The sequence below is a fragment of the Onychostruthus taczanowskii genome, unplaced genomic scaffold (genome assembly GCF_017590055.1).
Source record: "Onychostruthus taczanowskii isolate IOZ18803 unplaced genomic scaffold, ASM1759005v1 scaffold7, whole genome shotgun sequence".
Classification (NCBI taxonomy): domain Eukaryota; kingdom Metazoa; phylum Chordata; class Aves; order Passeriformes; family Passeridae; genus Onychostruthus; species Onychostruthus taczanowskii.
This window is the reverse complement of record NW_024504786.1, coordinates 13,262,340-13,276,997: the sequence shown is the minus strand read 5'-3', so window position 1 is coordinate 13,276,997 and position 14,658 is coordinate 13,262,340. Positions and strand designations below refer to the sequence as shown.

Sequence of the window (14,658 nt, the reverse complement as noted above, 5' to 3'; positions counted from 1 at the left end):
GATTCTTAGATCACAGACCACCTATCCTGTATCCAAGTCCCTTGTGCCTGTGGGGACTGTTGGAGGATGAGAACAGCAATGCCACAAGTGGTGCAAGCCAGGTGAGCCCCTCTCCCCACTGCACCAGGGCATTCTCAGGAATCAGCATCAGCCTTTGCCTGAGTTTTGCAAGGGTCTGGCCAAGCCAGCATTTGTCTTCAGGACATGTTCACTCTAAACAGTTCTCTGAGGTTGCTGCTGCTGCAGTTCACAGACTGTCTCCTGCTTGAGACAAGCACCTTTGTGTCTTGGTAGCCTGGGGTGTGTGCTAAATTGCCATGAAGGCGGTGTTTCAGTCATAAGTCTGCTTCTGCCAGTGCTGATGTTGGGGTCAGAACCACAACAGAAGGAACTTCTGGAGGTACCAGGAGGCTGGGGGAGCAGTACTGAGGGGGCTTAGGCTTCTGGACTCTCAGTCTGGGATTCAGGGCACCAGGCTGCTGGGTCCTCACCAGTCATGCTGCATGGAGAGGATTTTTGAGATGTTCAAAGTTTTAGAAGGGTTTTTTTTTTCCCCCTTGTAAAGAAATTGGAGTTAATAAGTTTTTTACCATGACAGCTCACTACTGAAGTTTGGCCAGTGTCAGACCTTTGTAGTCACATACTACTTTTTCTCCCAGTGGTATCATGTGTCCTTTCTCTTGTGTGTTTTGCAACCTCTGGTGAAACAGGAAAGTTTTGCTTCTCACCTGGCAGAAGCCACTTGTGCTCTATTTTCTTTCTTAGTCATTGTTGGTCCTCTGCCCACCTCTTGTTTGAACGTTTGTTTTTCTAACGTTTTTTAAAGGACCAGGATTCCTAGCTATAGGTGCTGCTTTCATATTTTTTCAGTTCAGTGAAAGTGAATAAGCTTTTCCTAATCAGTGATTGCTGCACACTGACTTGGTAGCCACAAATTACTTTAGACCAGTCTTGAACTCATTCATAGTAATACCAATAAAAGAGCCAAATAGCAAAACTGCCACAGTTCATTTGCTAGAAAATGCTTCATCTGGAGTAAAAGCATGGCACTTCTGTTGGATCCAGAGCACAGTGAAAATGAGAGTGCTGCAAGTAGTGGTGTTGATCTGCATGTGTGTGTGATTAGTCTTTGGCTGAGGAGCACAGATTTGTGATTTGCATTATTTTCCTGTGCTCTTGGGGGTTTTCATTAATTGTACCAAAGAGTTTGCCTGTGGGGTTTTTTTTCCGTATATAAAGCTACTTTAAACTTCCTTGTGAATCAAACAGAACATAATTTATTTTTAAAGGAAGATTCTGTTAAATCTGTCCTTCAGATTTACCTTAAAGAAGGCTTTAAAACATTTTTAAGGAGCATTCCTGTGGTGGTTACTAGAACTTAAATTTCCCAGACCAAGCTGGGAATAATCTCCCAGAGTTCAGTCAAACTGAGAGTAAAAGCTAGCATTTGCCTTTCTTTCCTAGGTTGCTACTTACCTATTTTTACGGTTACACTAGTTTGAACAGAGCTGATTGATCAAATACAAACCAAAATGCAATTCAAATATTTTATTCAGTTTTCCTAAGCTTTTTCAATTTTTCTTTATAATAAGAAATCAAAATTCTTCATATTAGTCATAACTCTTCATAATAATACGGTTCTTGATTTAATCAAAGTTTATGCACTGTTGTGCTAGGCAGATGTTTTTGAACACTCTAATAGGCAGTTAAGGAAAGTTCTTAATTTTTTTTTTAACCTGGAACAGGCACCTTTTAATAAACAGAAGAGAGAAAAAGCATCTTCTGTATTTTTAAAATTTTTGGTCAAGAACTAGAAATTTAAAACATGGAGCTGAGGCTTCCTAGGAGGCTTCCATTCTGTCCATTTTGAAAACATACTGTTGTAGTCCTTTTACACACAGATCCCTACAGGACTCTGCCTTGATTCAGAACAGATCATGTCTGTGAATGAGAACTGTGTGATGTTGTTTTAATCTTCGTCATTCAACACCAGCTTGCATTGAGTGCTTGATTTTATGCCTACTATGCTTACTCATTTATTTTCCTCTGTAAACTATTTGTCACAGAAGGAACAAGCTATTTCTGTGTAGTGTTGTTACAGCATTTCTTTTAATGTTTAGACTTTTCAGCATGCTTGAGCTGAATGACTATCAGCTTACAAAGAGTAAAGGCTCTTGTCTTGAATGAAAACACTACTTAGAAAAATTAAAAGCTTAATGATGTCATCCCTTTCACAAACCTTAAAGGACAAAAATAGAGCATATCTAAACACACAGCAATAGCTGGGAGGTAGGACTGAGTCAGCCATGGGAGAGAACTTGGTTCTTTTCCTTTTTTGTATAACTTCCTGGGGGAACGAGGCATAATTGAGTTGTCATGGGTAAACAGCGTTGTACCCCCTGTCAGTGTAACAGCTCAGTTTTGAATGAACACATTCGAATTCTAAGTTTTGCTGCATTTATCTTGGCATTAGGAATTGTTGATCCGTAGAGGAAAAGAGGGTCATGCCACAGAATGTGTGGCTGGCACTGGTCCTTGGAGGCATGCTGGAGCAGTTTTTGTTACTCCAGTCAACAGTGCAGTTTTACTCTGCAGTAGAGGAAAGTTCAGTGCAGAACGTGGACTCCAGTCTGAAGGAGTACATGGATTTCTAAGTTCATGGGAGTGCTGATAGCAAGTCCCAGCTACGTGTTGTGTATCAGCATAGCTGGGATTCAGTCCTTGCCCTGCCAGATATGGCTGTTCTCTGTTGACATCTGTAGGAGCTGAGAATGTATAACACTGTGCAAGAGCAGGCTTTCCAAGCATAAATATACAGCCATGATGATGTAACTTCAGGCCCTGTTTAGTCACAAACATTTCATTCTGCTTGAAGTCCCACACTCTTCCTGAAAACATTTATTCTTCTGCCATCCAGAGGAAAAATATCTTGAATTGATGTTTATGTTGTTGCTATGACATTCAGTTAAACTGTATGCAGATGCAGGTTCTGTTAATAAGAGAAAAAGAAATGAACTGTGTACTTCAGTGAACAAAGATTACACTGTGTTTGTGTTAAAATGTTGCTATGGTAGTGCATATGGTTTTATTTGCTGGAAATCTGTGGTGAAATGGAAAGAAGTCACATGTATGCAAGACAAAAAATGGCATCAAAAATAACTCAAAAGAAATACTGAAACTGCAAGGGAAGTTAGAGATGTCATGTAAAACCAGGTAAAAAGAGGGGTGGTTGTTCTGTTATCTGTGATTTGATAACAGAAGTGTACTCTCATTATGCCCCAGAAGGTCTCAGAGACCCATGGTATAGTAACTTTGCTCTAGTGATGCTTTTGTAGTGAGAGCTTCTTTCCCTCAATGGTCCTGTGCATTGTAGCTTTTCTGTTGTTGCTTTGGAAGCAAAGTTTCCCTGGCCTGATTTCACGGCTGCTAGCTTTTCCTGCAGAAAAGCATTTTCAGGATTCCTTATTATAGTAGGCTTTTTGGCAGGAAAAATCAATAGGGTGATAAAATATGGAAAGCCACTAGAGCTTTGCCTGCCTTTGGGGTAAGGGAAAGTCTTTATAAACTCGTGATAGAAATGGTGGAATTAATTCATTTTTATTTGACTGTCACAGTAGTCCTTGTGTTTATCTGATCCATTTGCATGAGGCTTCTTTTTGCATCAGCTGCATCAGTACAGGTGTTCATGTGTTTGTATGAAAAATCAGAATGAGGTCAAAATAATCTGCCAGAGAAGGAAGAGTAGAAATGAGAAGGGAGAGGGAATCTTTTTTTAGAGAATAAATGACTACACTGGGAGCTGGCTGGTTCCTGCATCAATTCAGCTGGTGGAAAAGCAAAACTTTTTTTAAAATTGCATTGCCACTTTCTTCCCATCATCCCTGTTCTGCCTCAAGGAGAAGGAAGAAACAACTGAGAAAGCTGGTTTTCTTTTTCCTTTCCTTGCTTCCAGGTTCTCTACTGGCTCTGTATTGTAGCTCCAGAACTTGTCTGTTGTGCCAAGAGTGCCAATAGGAAGTAGAGCTGTGCTAAAGTGAGGTAAACATTAAGTCAGTGGATGAGGTGTAGATACTAACAAAAAAGAATGGATGGGTGGCATTAGAAGCTTGCCAAGAAGTCCCCATCACTTTCACGCAGCCAGCAGGGGCAGCCATGTCCTGGAGACATCAGGCACAGCATCACCAGCCAGGCCAGGGAGGGATTGTCCGGCTCTGCTCTGCACTGGGGTGGCCTCACCTCCAGTGCTGGGGGCAGCTTTGGGTGCCACAATGTAAGAAAGACATTGAACTATTAGAGATTGTCCAGAGGAGGGCAACAAAGATGGTGAAGGGCCTTGAGGGGAAGCTGTGAGGAGCAGCTGAGGGCGCTGGGTCTGTCGAGCCTGGAGCAGACTGAGGGCAGACCTCACTGCAGTCACAACCTCCTCGTGAGGGGAAGAGGAGCAGCAGGCCCTGATCTCTGCTCAGTGACAGGGACAGGACCGAGGGAATGGCCTGAGGCCGAGTCAGGGCAGGTTTAGGCTGGGTATCAGGAGAAGTCTTCACCCAGAGGGTGTTTGGGCACTGGAACAGCTCCCCAGGGCAGTGGTCACCACACCAGCCTGCCAGAGTTCAAGACGTGTTTGGGTGATGCTCTTGGGCACATGGTGTGACTCTTGGGGTTTCCTGCACAGGGCCCAGAGTTAGACTTGATGATCCTGTTGTGTCTCTTCCAGCTTAGCATTTCTGTGATTCTGTGATCTAAATTCTCAGTCATACCTCTTTGTTGACCTTTTTTCCCAGCCTCTACTTTCAGCTGTGCTTGGGCATCCACATTGATTTTAGCAGCATTGTTCCACTGCAGCACAAACACCTACCCCTAGAGAAAAATGCATTTTCCTGTTTCAAGTTCCTAACAGACTGCTGGTTTTACAGCCATGACATCTTGATGTCTGATTGTGTCAAGTTAATAGATTAAGTAGGAGTTGTTCTCAAACCTGTTGGTTTGAGATGCTGAAGGAAATGAGTAGTTTCAGAGAAACTAGTGTCTTTGACTTGGCTGGTACACTGGGCTTCTTTTGATCTGACATTCAGTAGTCTCAAAACACTGCTGGGCTACTGCTGATTGTTTCACTCACGTAAATTGAGTCTCTTCATTCTGACTCAAGCTGCCATTTGTCAGGAGGTGAAATAGTTAATGTGTATGTCCCAGCTGGATTCCCATCTGGGCAAATGGCAAATGGTTTCACCCCATCTTTGAAGTTCTTCTGACTAGAAAATGAAAACTTACCAAAAAATTGTGTAATGTTTTCCTCTGGGATGGTTGTTACATTCCATCTCATAAGTGGTTGTACTTCAAGACAGATGAAGTTGCTTATGTGAATGGTGCCTTGGGGTCTTTCAGGATCTTCTCCAATATAAATTGTGTACATAGAAATCATAGCTGTGTAGTTTTATGGGGGGAACCATAGCATAGTGGATGCCATCTATTCAGTTTCTTGGTGTTTGGTCTTTACAGCATGATAGAGAGATGCTTATTGTATCATTCTGTTGGTTGGAGTATTTTTTTTTTTTCTTTTTTGCAGGATTTATATTTTCTAAATACCAAGTCTCACTGCAGTTTAATGCAGTTTAGTTGTGCATTGGAGTGCATTTCTAAGTACCTCCAAAGCTAGTTATAGATTACTGCTTTCACTGTGACACCTCCCTGTTTCTGTGTGCTGTTTTATTTGTGGCTATGTAATATGCAGAAAAAAACTGTGAAGGTGAAAATGGGGACATGTCTACATGAAAGGAGCTGTCTTGAGGCAGAGCAGCTGGTAAAACTGTACAGCCTTCCCTTGCTGTGTGCTGAGCACTTGGAGCCCTGCATCGAAATAGTTTCACTGATTAAACAAGTGAGCTAAATTGTGCACATGCATTTCTGCAGGATCATCTCAGAAGGGCAAGCATCTGGCAAGAGCAAGCCTCTGGTGTGACACATTTAACTGCTTCTGTGTGGGTAGGTAGGTTTGAGTTCCAGCCAGTAATGACTGCCCACTGCAAACTTTTTTGTTTCAGTCCTCAAAATGTGTGAGGGATTCATGCAGGTTCAGTGGACTGGAAATCCTCCTGCAGCAGTCCCACTGATCACAGGGCCTGCCTGTTCCTGGGTATCCCGGTGGCTGCCCATGAGTAGCAGGGAGATGGGCCTGTTCCACACGGTGGCAGCTGGAGGGCCAGGCAGCCCAGGGGACTGATCTGCCGTGGGCTCTGCAGTAACTGATGTGTGGATAAAGAGATTCTTTCAGCCCCACGAGGGTTCAGTAGTAGTTCAGTTGTCCCACTGTCAGTACAGTATTGGCTTTACCTCCACCTGCTGCTGCTTCAGAGGAGCGAGCTGGCAGCATCCCACAAGAACTTGGTGTAGTCATGGAAGTCTGTCTGCTTTTGTTTTGTTTCTTGTCATGGAGCACTTATGGAAGCCGAAATTTTGTCTTCACTAATAGTAGGGAAGATTTTGTGTAACCTCGATATTACAGCGTTTCCCACCATCAAGGAAATAAGCGTGGGGAAACACAAGGCTGCGCGTTCCTTCGATCCCAAACCTGTAGTGTGAGAAACGCTCCTTGTGGCGGCAGCACCGGATCCGGCCGAGTACCCCGTGCCGGTGCCAGCGGCTGGGAGGGGAGCAGCGAAGGACGGGGCACAGGCCAGGGGACAGGCAGGGTGGCTGGAGCAGGGCTGCTGTGGAGGGGACAGTGCTGCAGCCTGCGCTGGGGCCTCAGGCAGTGCCGCGCTCCCTCCTGGCGTGTCGGGACTCCCCCGGCTCTGCCCAGCTCCGGGGAGCTCCACACCGTGCTGGTGGCTTTACTTCAGGGTTTGAATTCATTCCAAATGCATAGCTTTTTGTTATGTACAATATTTATCATGTTCCTAACTCTTCATCTCCTAGTATTCCTCCAGAAGCAGTATATTGATATTTTAGTTTTTTGACAAGAAATACAATTATAGATGTGCTCATTACTTTACCTGTAAAGAACCTTTAACCTGTAAGCCCTGCTGCTTCACTTCATGGAATCTGAGTTTACAATCCTTTATATATCCAAACCCACTACTTAGGGGTTTTTTTTTATTCTGCTGGAATAACAGAGAATGTAAAGGTTTCAAAGCAAGTACAAAGATGACACACAAAAAATGACAGTGATTCCCTTTATAGTGTGGTAAAAGTAGTTTTGCCATGTAATTGTGAAATGCAAAATAGAAGAGAGGACTATATGGATGATGACCAGTCGGTGTGACAGCGCGCTTCGAAAGACTTGCAGGTTTTTTTAGTGGGATTCATTTTACTCTTTTTGCATCAGGATAACTTCACGTAGTATATTTTGTTTATCTGACCTGCCTCTACAGCCCTTGTTTCCAGTGAGCAGGGTACAGAAGCACCCCGTAAGATGATAAAACCAAAGGGCAGGTTGTAAAGCCCGGGGCCTGGCTGGGACCACACTCGGGGCCGGGGTCGGCAGGGCCGCTGTTTGTCCGTGACGTGTGTCACAGCCACGTCTCTGTGTGCAGTACAGCCACACGTACGTGTGATTTTTGGGGAGCTGTGACTTACGTTGGTGTGAAGATGGATGTCATTCAAGTGTGGGTGACAGTGGCGATGGCGAGGAATGCCTGCAGCTGCTGGGTGTCTGGGAGCAGTGTATCCCTGCCCGACAGTAACCCAGTGTGTAAACCTGGTGGTTTCCCAGCGAGCAGCTGATGTTGTGAACTGTTTAGTGCTGGATCTACATAGAAGCCAAACAAAAGTGCTTCCTTGTGTTTTACCCTTCTGCTGTCAACAAATACTGTACAGACAAGTTTAGGTACAGCTGAGACTGGTGGCCAGGTGGTGAATTCCAAAACAGCTCAACTTTTGAAAGCCTTCAGGGAGAAAACTTGACTGAGCAGAAAAGAGGGAAGGCTGTAATTTCTCAGACAAAGCATTAGCTGCCAGAGATAAGTTTCTGAGATATTTGGCTATTTATTTTCTTGAGATATTTATGTCTAATTAATAAAAAAATTGACCCTTAACCAATTCTGCTTGTAACTAATGACACTGGATGACACCCCTTCACAATTCTAAAACCTCAAAATCAGGCTCTTTTTTATAAGTAGTATCTTTCTTATTAAAGACTGTGGGAGAATATTTTGACAGAGAAATACCCACACAAGGAGAAGAAAATAATACTCTGTTGCAGGTTTCCTGTCAGTCTTATGTGTAGCACAGCTTTAGGCTAACCAGAAGTGTACTATGTTGGATGCTTTCTCAGATCCTGCTCTAGTTAATTTCTTTAAATGCCTTTTTTTTTACTGCATGCCAGCGAGCTCCCTTGCTTAGCCAAATGTCCTCTGTGTCCCACAACATAAAGTGTAATTACATATTTAAAATTGGGAAGGGGATGTGAGGAAAAGAGTAGCTCCCTTGCTTTCTACTCTAATGCTACTAGTTTCTGCTCTGGGACTAGTACTTGAAATTCCTCACATTCTTCTCTTGTTAACAGTATGTTTACTTTTCATCACTGTGTTATTAGGATTAACAAAAGTCATTGCTTCAAGCTCATTTAATTTGAATTTAGTGAAAGCAAACTACCTCGTGCAGTCTGTAGGAAGCATTCCTCTGCCATAGAAATGTATTAATTTGGAAAAAGCAGCCACCAAAAAACGTGAGACCCGATGACCATTTTCACCCCTATGTTCAACATCACCATGCATGCACTGCATTCTAATGAAGTACCTTATGTTGCAAATTCCAGGACAGCTTGAATAATCTGACAGTCTAATTAACATTTCAGTCTATCAAAGATTTGCATTCAGTGCCAAGAAGCTCTTTCTACGTATACTTTCTAAAGCATGGGGTTGCAGACTGCAGATACTCCTTCAAAACATTTATCCAAAGAAACGGACTTGGCTATTTAGTCCATTTCTGCATCTGCAGCAGAACTTGCTTTCAGAGAATCCAAACTTTTCAGAATTCCAAGTTTTTACAGAAACCTCTTGCATGTGCTGTATTTAAGCCTGTTGCCTATCAGAATACTCTACTAAGAGTAGTTAGGTAAATATTTCTTTATTAAATGATTAATTCCATAAATAAATTCTTTTAATTCATTGAATATAAAATTAAAATCATTTACAACTTATTCCAGTATTACAGGGGCTGGAAGGGGTAAAAAAAACTCAGAGGAAACAAACAAACAATAAGCTACAGTTTGATAAATAAAATACTCAGCTTTAAAACAACTGATTTCTGTTTGCCATTAAACTACAGTTGGTACATAATAGCTGCCACTGTGAACACCCCACAGGTGCCCACCTCAGGAAGGAATGTAACTTCCAACTTAGTTGGGAAAGGGTGGGAGAAGATTGAAGGAAGGGGAAGAAGCATAGTGTTAAATTGAACAGGATAGAAAAGTTTTCATAACCGGAACAAAACATTAATCTGATCACTTACAAACAGAAAACAGTATATAATTAGATAAGGTGCTCCAAAAAGAAGCAGTAAAGTTGCTCCAGTATTATGAAGCTTTAAGTATGCTTAAATCTCTGTTGCATTAGTGTCCAGTTGCACAGTGCACTCCTGTAACATCTCAATGTTGCCCTCACATGGGCAAGGCACCACTTCCATCAAAGGTCCTTTCTCCATGGCTGGGTACTTCAAAATTCTGTTTTGCATCCCACCCCCAACACAAGTTAGTCCCTAAATTTATGAATGTCGTTGACTAGTCTGTAGTAGGGATAGGCTTCGTTGGCATGAGGACAGTTGTAGTTGCATCGGCAGGACTGGATCATCATGACACTCTTGGTGAAGGTTTCCCCGTCATCGCAGCGGAACCTGACCTTGACAGTCCTGGTCTGCTGGGGTGTGCAGCACCTGCCATCCACGCAGGAGCCACAGTACTTGGGCCGGTACTTCTTCACACTGGAACATCCAGCATAAGTAAACTTCACCGGGGAGGGGGACTTCCTTGTCTTGGTACATTTCTTTCCCTTCTGCAAAGGAAAGGCGATAACATTATTAGCAGGAGATTCGTTTGCAGCCTTTACCGACTACCTGAAGCAGCTTAGAAAGAAGAGGAACACCAGAAGAATCTGTATTTACCTTTAGGGAGGCATAGCTGGGCTGGCCACATGGCCTCACTTCACATATCCTGGTCTCTTTGATGAGCTTGCAGTCAGGATTGTCGTTTGTCACCCTTGTGGAGATGCCAGTTCCACACGTCTTTGAGCACTGGGACCATGAGGTTGTTTGCACGATGCATTTGGGATTCTCAAAAGTTCGGCTTTGTGGCTCGGATCCAAAAACTGGAAAAGAAAAGGAGGGGTTAGTCTAAATATAACCTCTCACTAGGTTTCTTTCTTAGACCCCTTGGGGTCTAAGGTCTAGCCACCCTCTAGCCTTCTCCCCTAAACTGTCACCCAGATAAACCCACACTCACCGGGTAGCATTTTCAGGCCTCCCTTCACAATGGCAATTAGCTCATTGTTCCTGGTTAATTCGCCTTCGGAATCATCCGGACCAAACTTTTCGCTGAAAAAGCCTTCCAGCTCCTCCAGTGCATCCTTCCTTTCGTCACAGACCCACTCCTCGCAGCACTGCCCGGGGACTTTGACCAGCCTGGGGCTGGAGCAGCCCAGGTTGGGAAGAGAGAGCTCCTGCGGGCAGAGCGGGATGCAGCCCACAGCTCCATCTATGCACGTACACTGGTGTTTACAGTTCGGCTGGAAGCTCTCGCCGTTCTGGTAGATTTTGGAGTTATATTCACACGGTCTTCCCTCGGACTGTGCTGCAGAGATCAACAGGAAGGGAAAGAAGGGGGTGAGCGGCGAGAACCGCTGGTTTAAGCACAGGTATTTGCTGGTCTCTTAAACTCAATGTACGGCGGAGCTCCCTACAACCCCCCGGGGACGCGGGGCCAGAACAATAACTTAGTCAGGAATCACTTTTCCTTATGTGCGTTTAGCGGAGCCCAGACATACTGAATCGCATTCCAGACTGCTGAAGTCATGTGCCTTTCTGCCAAGCTACCGACAACAAAGCATAACCATACATGGGCTCGAAATTACCGAACCCCCGCACCGCGGGGCGCGGGGTCCGTCCCGGGCGAGCGGGGTCGCCGCTTACCTCTGCAGATGCCCTTCAGGGCGGCGGGGCTGGCCCCGAAGTTGCACTCCAGCCCCTTGGTGTGGTCGCAGGGCTGCGATCGGCTGCAGTCCTCGTTCAGTTGCTTGGCGCAGACCTTGCAGCAGCCGCAGCCGTCCGGCACCAGCCCCACGCCCGGGGCGCACTGCGGCGGGGCCGCCGGGCACTGGCACACGGCGGGGCAGGGCGAGCCCAGAGCCTGCGGAGCGGAGCGGAGCGTCCGGTGAGCGCCGGGAGCCGAGCGGAGCCACCCGACCCGCCTCCTCTCCCTCCCTCTCCCCCGGACCGCGGGAAGACCCGCGGCACTTACCAGGCGGGCCAGGCAGAGGAGAGCGGCCGCCAGAGCGGGCCGGGTGCCCGCAGAGCCCATGTCCAGCGCCGGTGCAGCGGGAGCCGTGTGAGAGGAGAGCGGGAGCGCGGCCGGCGCGGTCTGAGGCGGCGGCGGGCGCCACCGCCTTATATAGGGCGCGGGGCCGCCGCGTGCGCCGCGGCGCTGACGTCGCGCGTTGCGGGCAGCGGCGGGGCAGCTCCCCGGGCCGCCGTGAGCGCCCGCGGCTGCCCCGCGCTGTGACACGGCCCGCAGGGTCGCCCGGCCGTGCCGGGGTTCGCTCCGTGCTGCTGCTGCGGTGCGAGCCAGCATCCAAGCGGTTCCCGGAGCCCGGGAGCCGGCGATGCCCGGCGGCACCGGGCCAGGAACGGGATGGCCGCGCAGCCAGCAGCCCCCTCAGCCTGTGTACCCCCGGGTTCTCTGCCCCCCACTTTGGTTGGGTGCCCTTGAATTGTTGAAGTTTAATATTTGGGGATAGGGAGGAGAGTTTCAGCTTCTGTTGTGGCGTCTTTTCTTTTCCTGGCTGTAAGTACTTCCAGATGGGATTTAGACCCCAGACGTAACAATATTTCCATATTTGGTATAGCAGTAGCCCGCATTTTTCACATTTTTCTGCTCTGTTATCCAACCACAAAGCATTCTTGACAGCTTCAGATGTTGTTAAATATAGCCTTAACTTCTGTTCCCAGGGCAGGAAATTCTTTGGAATTCCTGTTTTTCACGCAATCTGTCTATCATGATTTAGGAGAACTCTGCTGGAGGAGCCAACTGGCGTTCTGCTGCAGTTCGCTTCTTTATTGAAATAGCCCAGCAGTTGGGTCTGCTGCCCAAAGGCGCTACAATGAGTCCCCATTCCAGGGATTTTTCTTTGCAAATGAGATTACTGTTCCCAACACAAGTTTGGGGTTTTTCTTGTCGCCTTCAAGGCTGGAAGGTAGAGAAGCCGGATTCAAAGGAGAGGCGAAAGCTTGCAAAACCCCCTCCAAAGGCCACGAAAAGTGGAGGGGGAGAGGGCGAGGGGGACAGCGGGTGGGGGGATGCGGAGAGGAGGGATGCGATTAACCTGGCTGCGGCATTCCCGTTCAGCGGGTGTTCTGCGTGCCGCCCGCCCGGGGAGGGGAGGCAGCCGCAGCCCCGCCGCTCCGAGGAGCCCAGCCCGGTCGTCTCGTCGCCAGCCCGGTGCCACGGCCCAAAGGGTGACAGCAAGGACGGTGCGCAGGGCTCCGGTAAGTGCCGCGGGCCCGTGTGCTGTTCCCCGTGCATTCCCACACCAGCGGGAATGATGAGGCGCCCTGTGGGACCCTGCCGGGGCCGCAGCACGGGGGGGCCCGTCCGGGCCGGCGGGAGCGCTGCGGGGGCTCGGGGCAGCGCCGGGCGGGCTCGGCTCGCCACCGCGCACCTGCGGCTGCCGGCCCGGCCTCGGCGTGAGGACAGCCCGGCTCTGCCCCGGCGCTGCCCCCGGCCCCGCAGCGGCTCCGCGGGCGGCGCGGCGCCGGACCGGACCGGACCGCACGGGGACTAGGACGAGGCGGGGTGGGCGCTGTGGATGGGCAGCCTCTCCCGCAGAGGGATGCCGTGACCCCGGGGGCGGGGCGGTGCCAGGGGTGTCCCGCGGGGGACAGGATGACGCTGCCTGCCGGGCTCCTCCAGCTCCTGCTCCTGCTCCGGGATGTCCCCGCGGCCAGGCCGTGCCCGGCAGAGGGGCTCATGTCCTCAGCACTGCGGACCCGCGGCCAGGCCCCTGCCCGCGCCAGGCCTGATAGACAGCTCCCGTCGCAGGGTTTTTCCCCTCCTCAGTTTCTTGTCTTCGTGGCTTTCTTTTCATTCAAGTAAATTGACTTGACGTTTTACTTTGTGGTGGTTTGGGGAGGTGGGAAGAAAAGGTGTTGGGATGAAAGCTCCAGGCACTATTTGGCCGGAACTTGCGCTTCAGAAAGCGGCAGTGGTTTTGTTCATTACTTGTATGCCTCAAAATTTGGTCATAAAAAACAACAGCTGAGAGGGAAACCCAGTCCTTAGTGATATGCAGCTCTCTGGAGACTGCCAATATGTACCATGTAGTGCCATTTCTGATGACAGAAATTATTTTGTGTGTCCTTCAAGAATTGGAGAGAGACCCACCAGCAAGCTTTGACGGCTGCCAGTAATGATAGTAATGACTTTCCATCCCTACTGATTTAGCTGAGCCCCAGCTGGTGACAAGGAGGAACAGGGCTCTAGACTTCAAGCTATCCACTACGTTGGTTTTCTCTTAGTTTTACAGGTGTATGAGTTTTTCTGTGGTACTTCAGTTTTAAAAATCCAAAGTACTTTTTTAGATGGGGAATCTGACTGCTACATTTTTCCCAGGGTAACTCTTTACACAGCAGCATTATGATGAGGAGGAAAATGTTTTTGATTCAACGCCTTGATTTATGAAAATTTTCAAAAAATTTCAAAAATTTTGAAAAAGAAGATGCTAACACACTATTGTGTGTTTAAATTGGCCAGTTTTGCTTTTCAGGGATTTATGCAAACAAAAAAAAATGTTTGTTTAATTACATTTAATTTAAGGACATGCACCGAGCATTTTGCTTTGATCTATGGCTTTCACAACATTCAGCAAATGCCACAGGAAAAGTCAATGAATAGTGCCTTTTCTCACTTGGTTTCATGTCTTACCACATATTCACACAACTTTGATGGGAAACTAACTGAACCTACATTTGCTCAAGAAAAGGTCACTTCAAAAGCTTTGAAGAACCTTTTAACAAACCTGTCCTGAATTTCAAGTAGTTGACAACACTTGAGATAGGTTGAGTTTGTTTGGAGTTCAGGTTAGACTGTGACCCTTTCCCTGCACACACTTCCCTGTCTCAAACCATGAGCCAGCATTTGCACTCCAGGCTGTGCCTACATATCCTGGATGTACTTCAGGAAACAGGAAGAAGTTTGCAGTATCTTCCTTTTTTAGATTTTGTTCAGTGTAATGTAGAGTTACAGAACTTTGTTTGCCTACTGGGAAATAACCCCTGCATCATGTCATGAGGAATGCTTTACTGGTTTCTCACTTTTAGTGCTTTTAGTAGGGAATCACTGGGACCTTGGCTAAAGCAAAGCAGGAATTTGACGCTGTTGGCTTTCATAGCAGCTATTACAGATTTACTGAGTATATCCTGTCATTTTTACAGGCCTATGTCTCTCCAGGGAAAGGA

The 14,658-nt window shown here is 47.1% G+C and overlaps 1 protein-coding gene across 1 annotated transcript; it reads right to left on the bottom strand.

Annotated features, from left to right (window-relative positions):
• Positions 1-9,047: 9,047 nt before the first annotated feature.
• CCN1 (cellular communication network factor 1) lies at positions 9,048-11,588 on the bottom strand. Its single transcript, XM_041421775.1, has 5 exons — positions 11,447-11,588; positions 11,119-11,335; positions 10,433-10,780; positions 10,096-10,298; positions 9,048-9,986 (listed from the first exon to the last, which is right to left on the bottom strand). The coding sequence occupies exons 1-5, from the start codon at positions 11,504-11,506 to the stop codon at positions 9,687-9,689; spliced, it is 1,128 nt and encodes a 375-aa protein (XP_041277709.1). The 5' UTR covers positions 11,507-11,588; the 3' UTR covers positions 9,048-9,686.
• Positions 11,589-14,658: the final 3,070 nt, after the last annotated feature.

What these genes read in the sequence shown, in the direction of transcription:
- CCN1 (XM_041421775.1), bottom strand. Translation starts at nt 11,506, where the DNA reads ATGGGCTCTGCGGGCACCCGGCCCGCTCTGGCGGCCGCTCTCCTCTGC. An exon ending in TCCTCTGCCTGGCCCGCCTG is followed by an intron (nt 11,336 to 11,446) that starts GTAAGTGCCGCG and finishes TCCGCTCCGCAG; the next exon opens with GCTCTGGGCTCGCCCTGCCC. An exon ending in CCTGAAGGGCATCTGCAGAG is followed by an intron (nt 10,781 to 11,118) that starts GTAAGCGGCGAC and finishes TGATCTCTGCAG; the next exon opens with CACAGTCCGAGGGAAGACCG.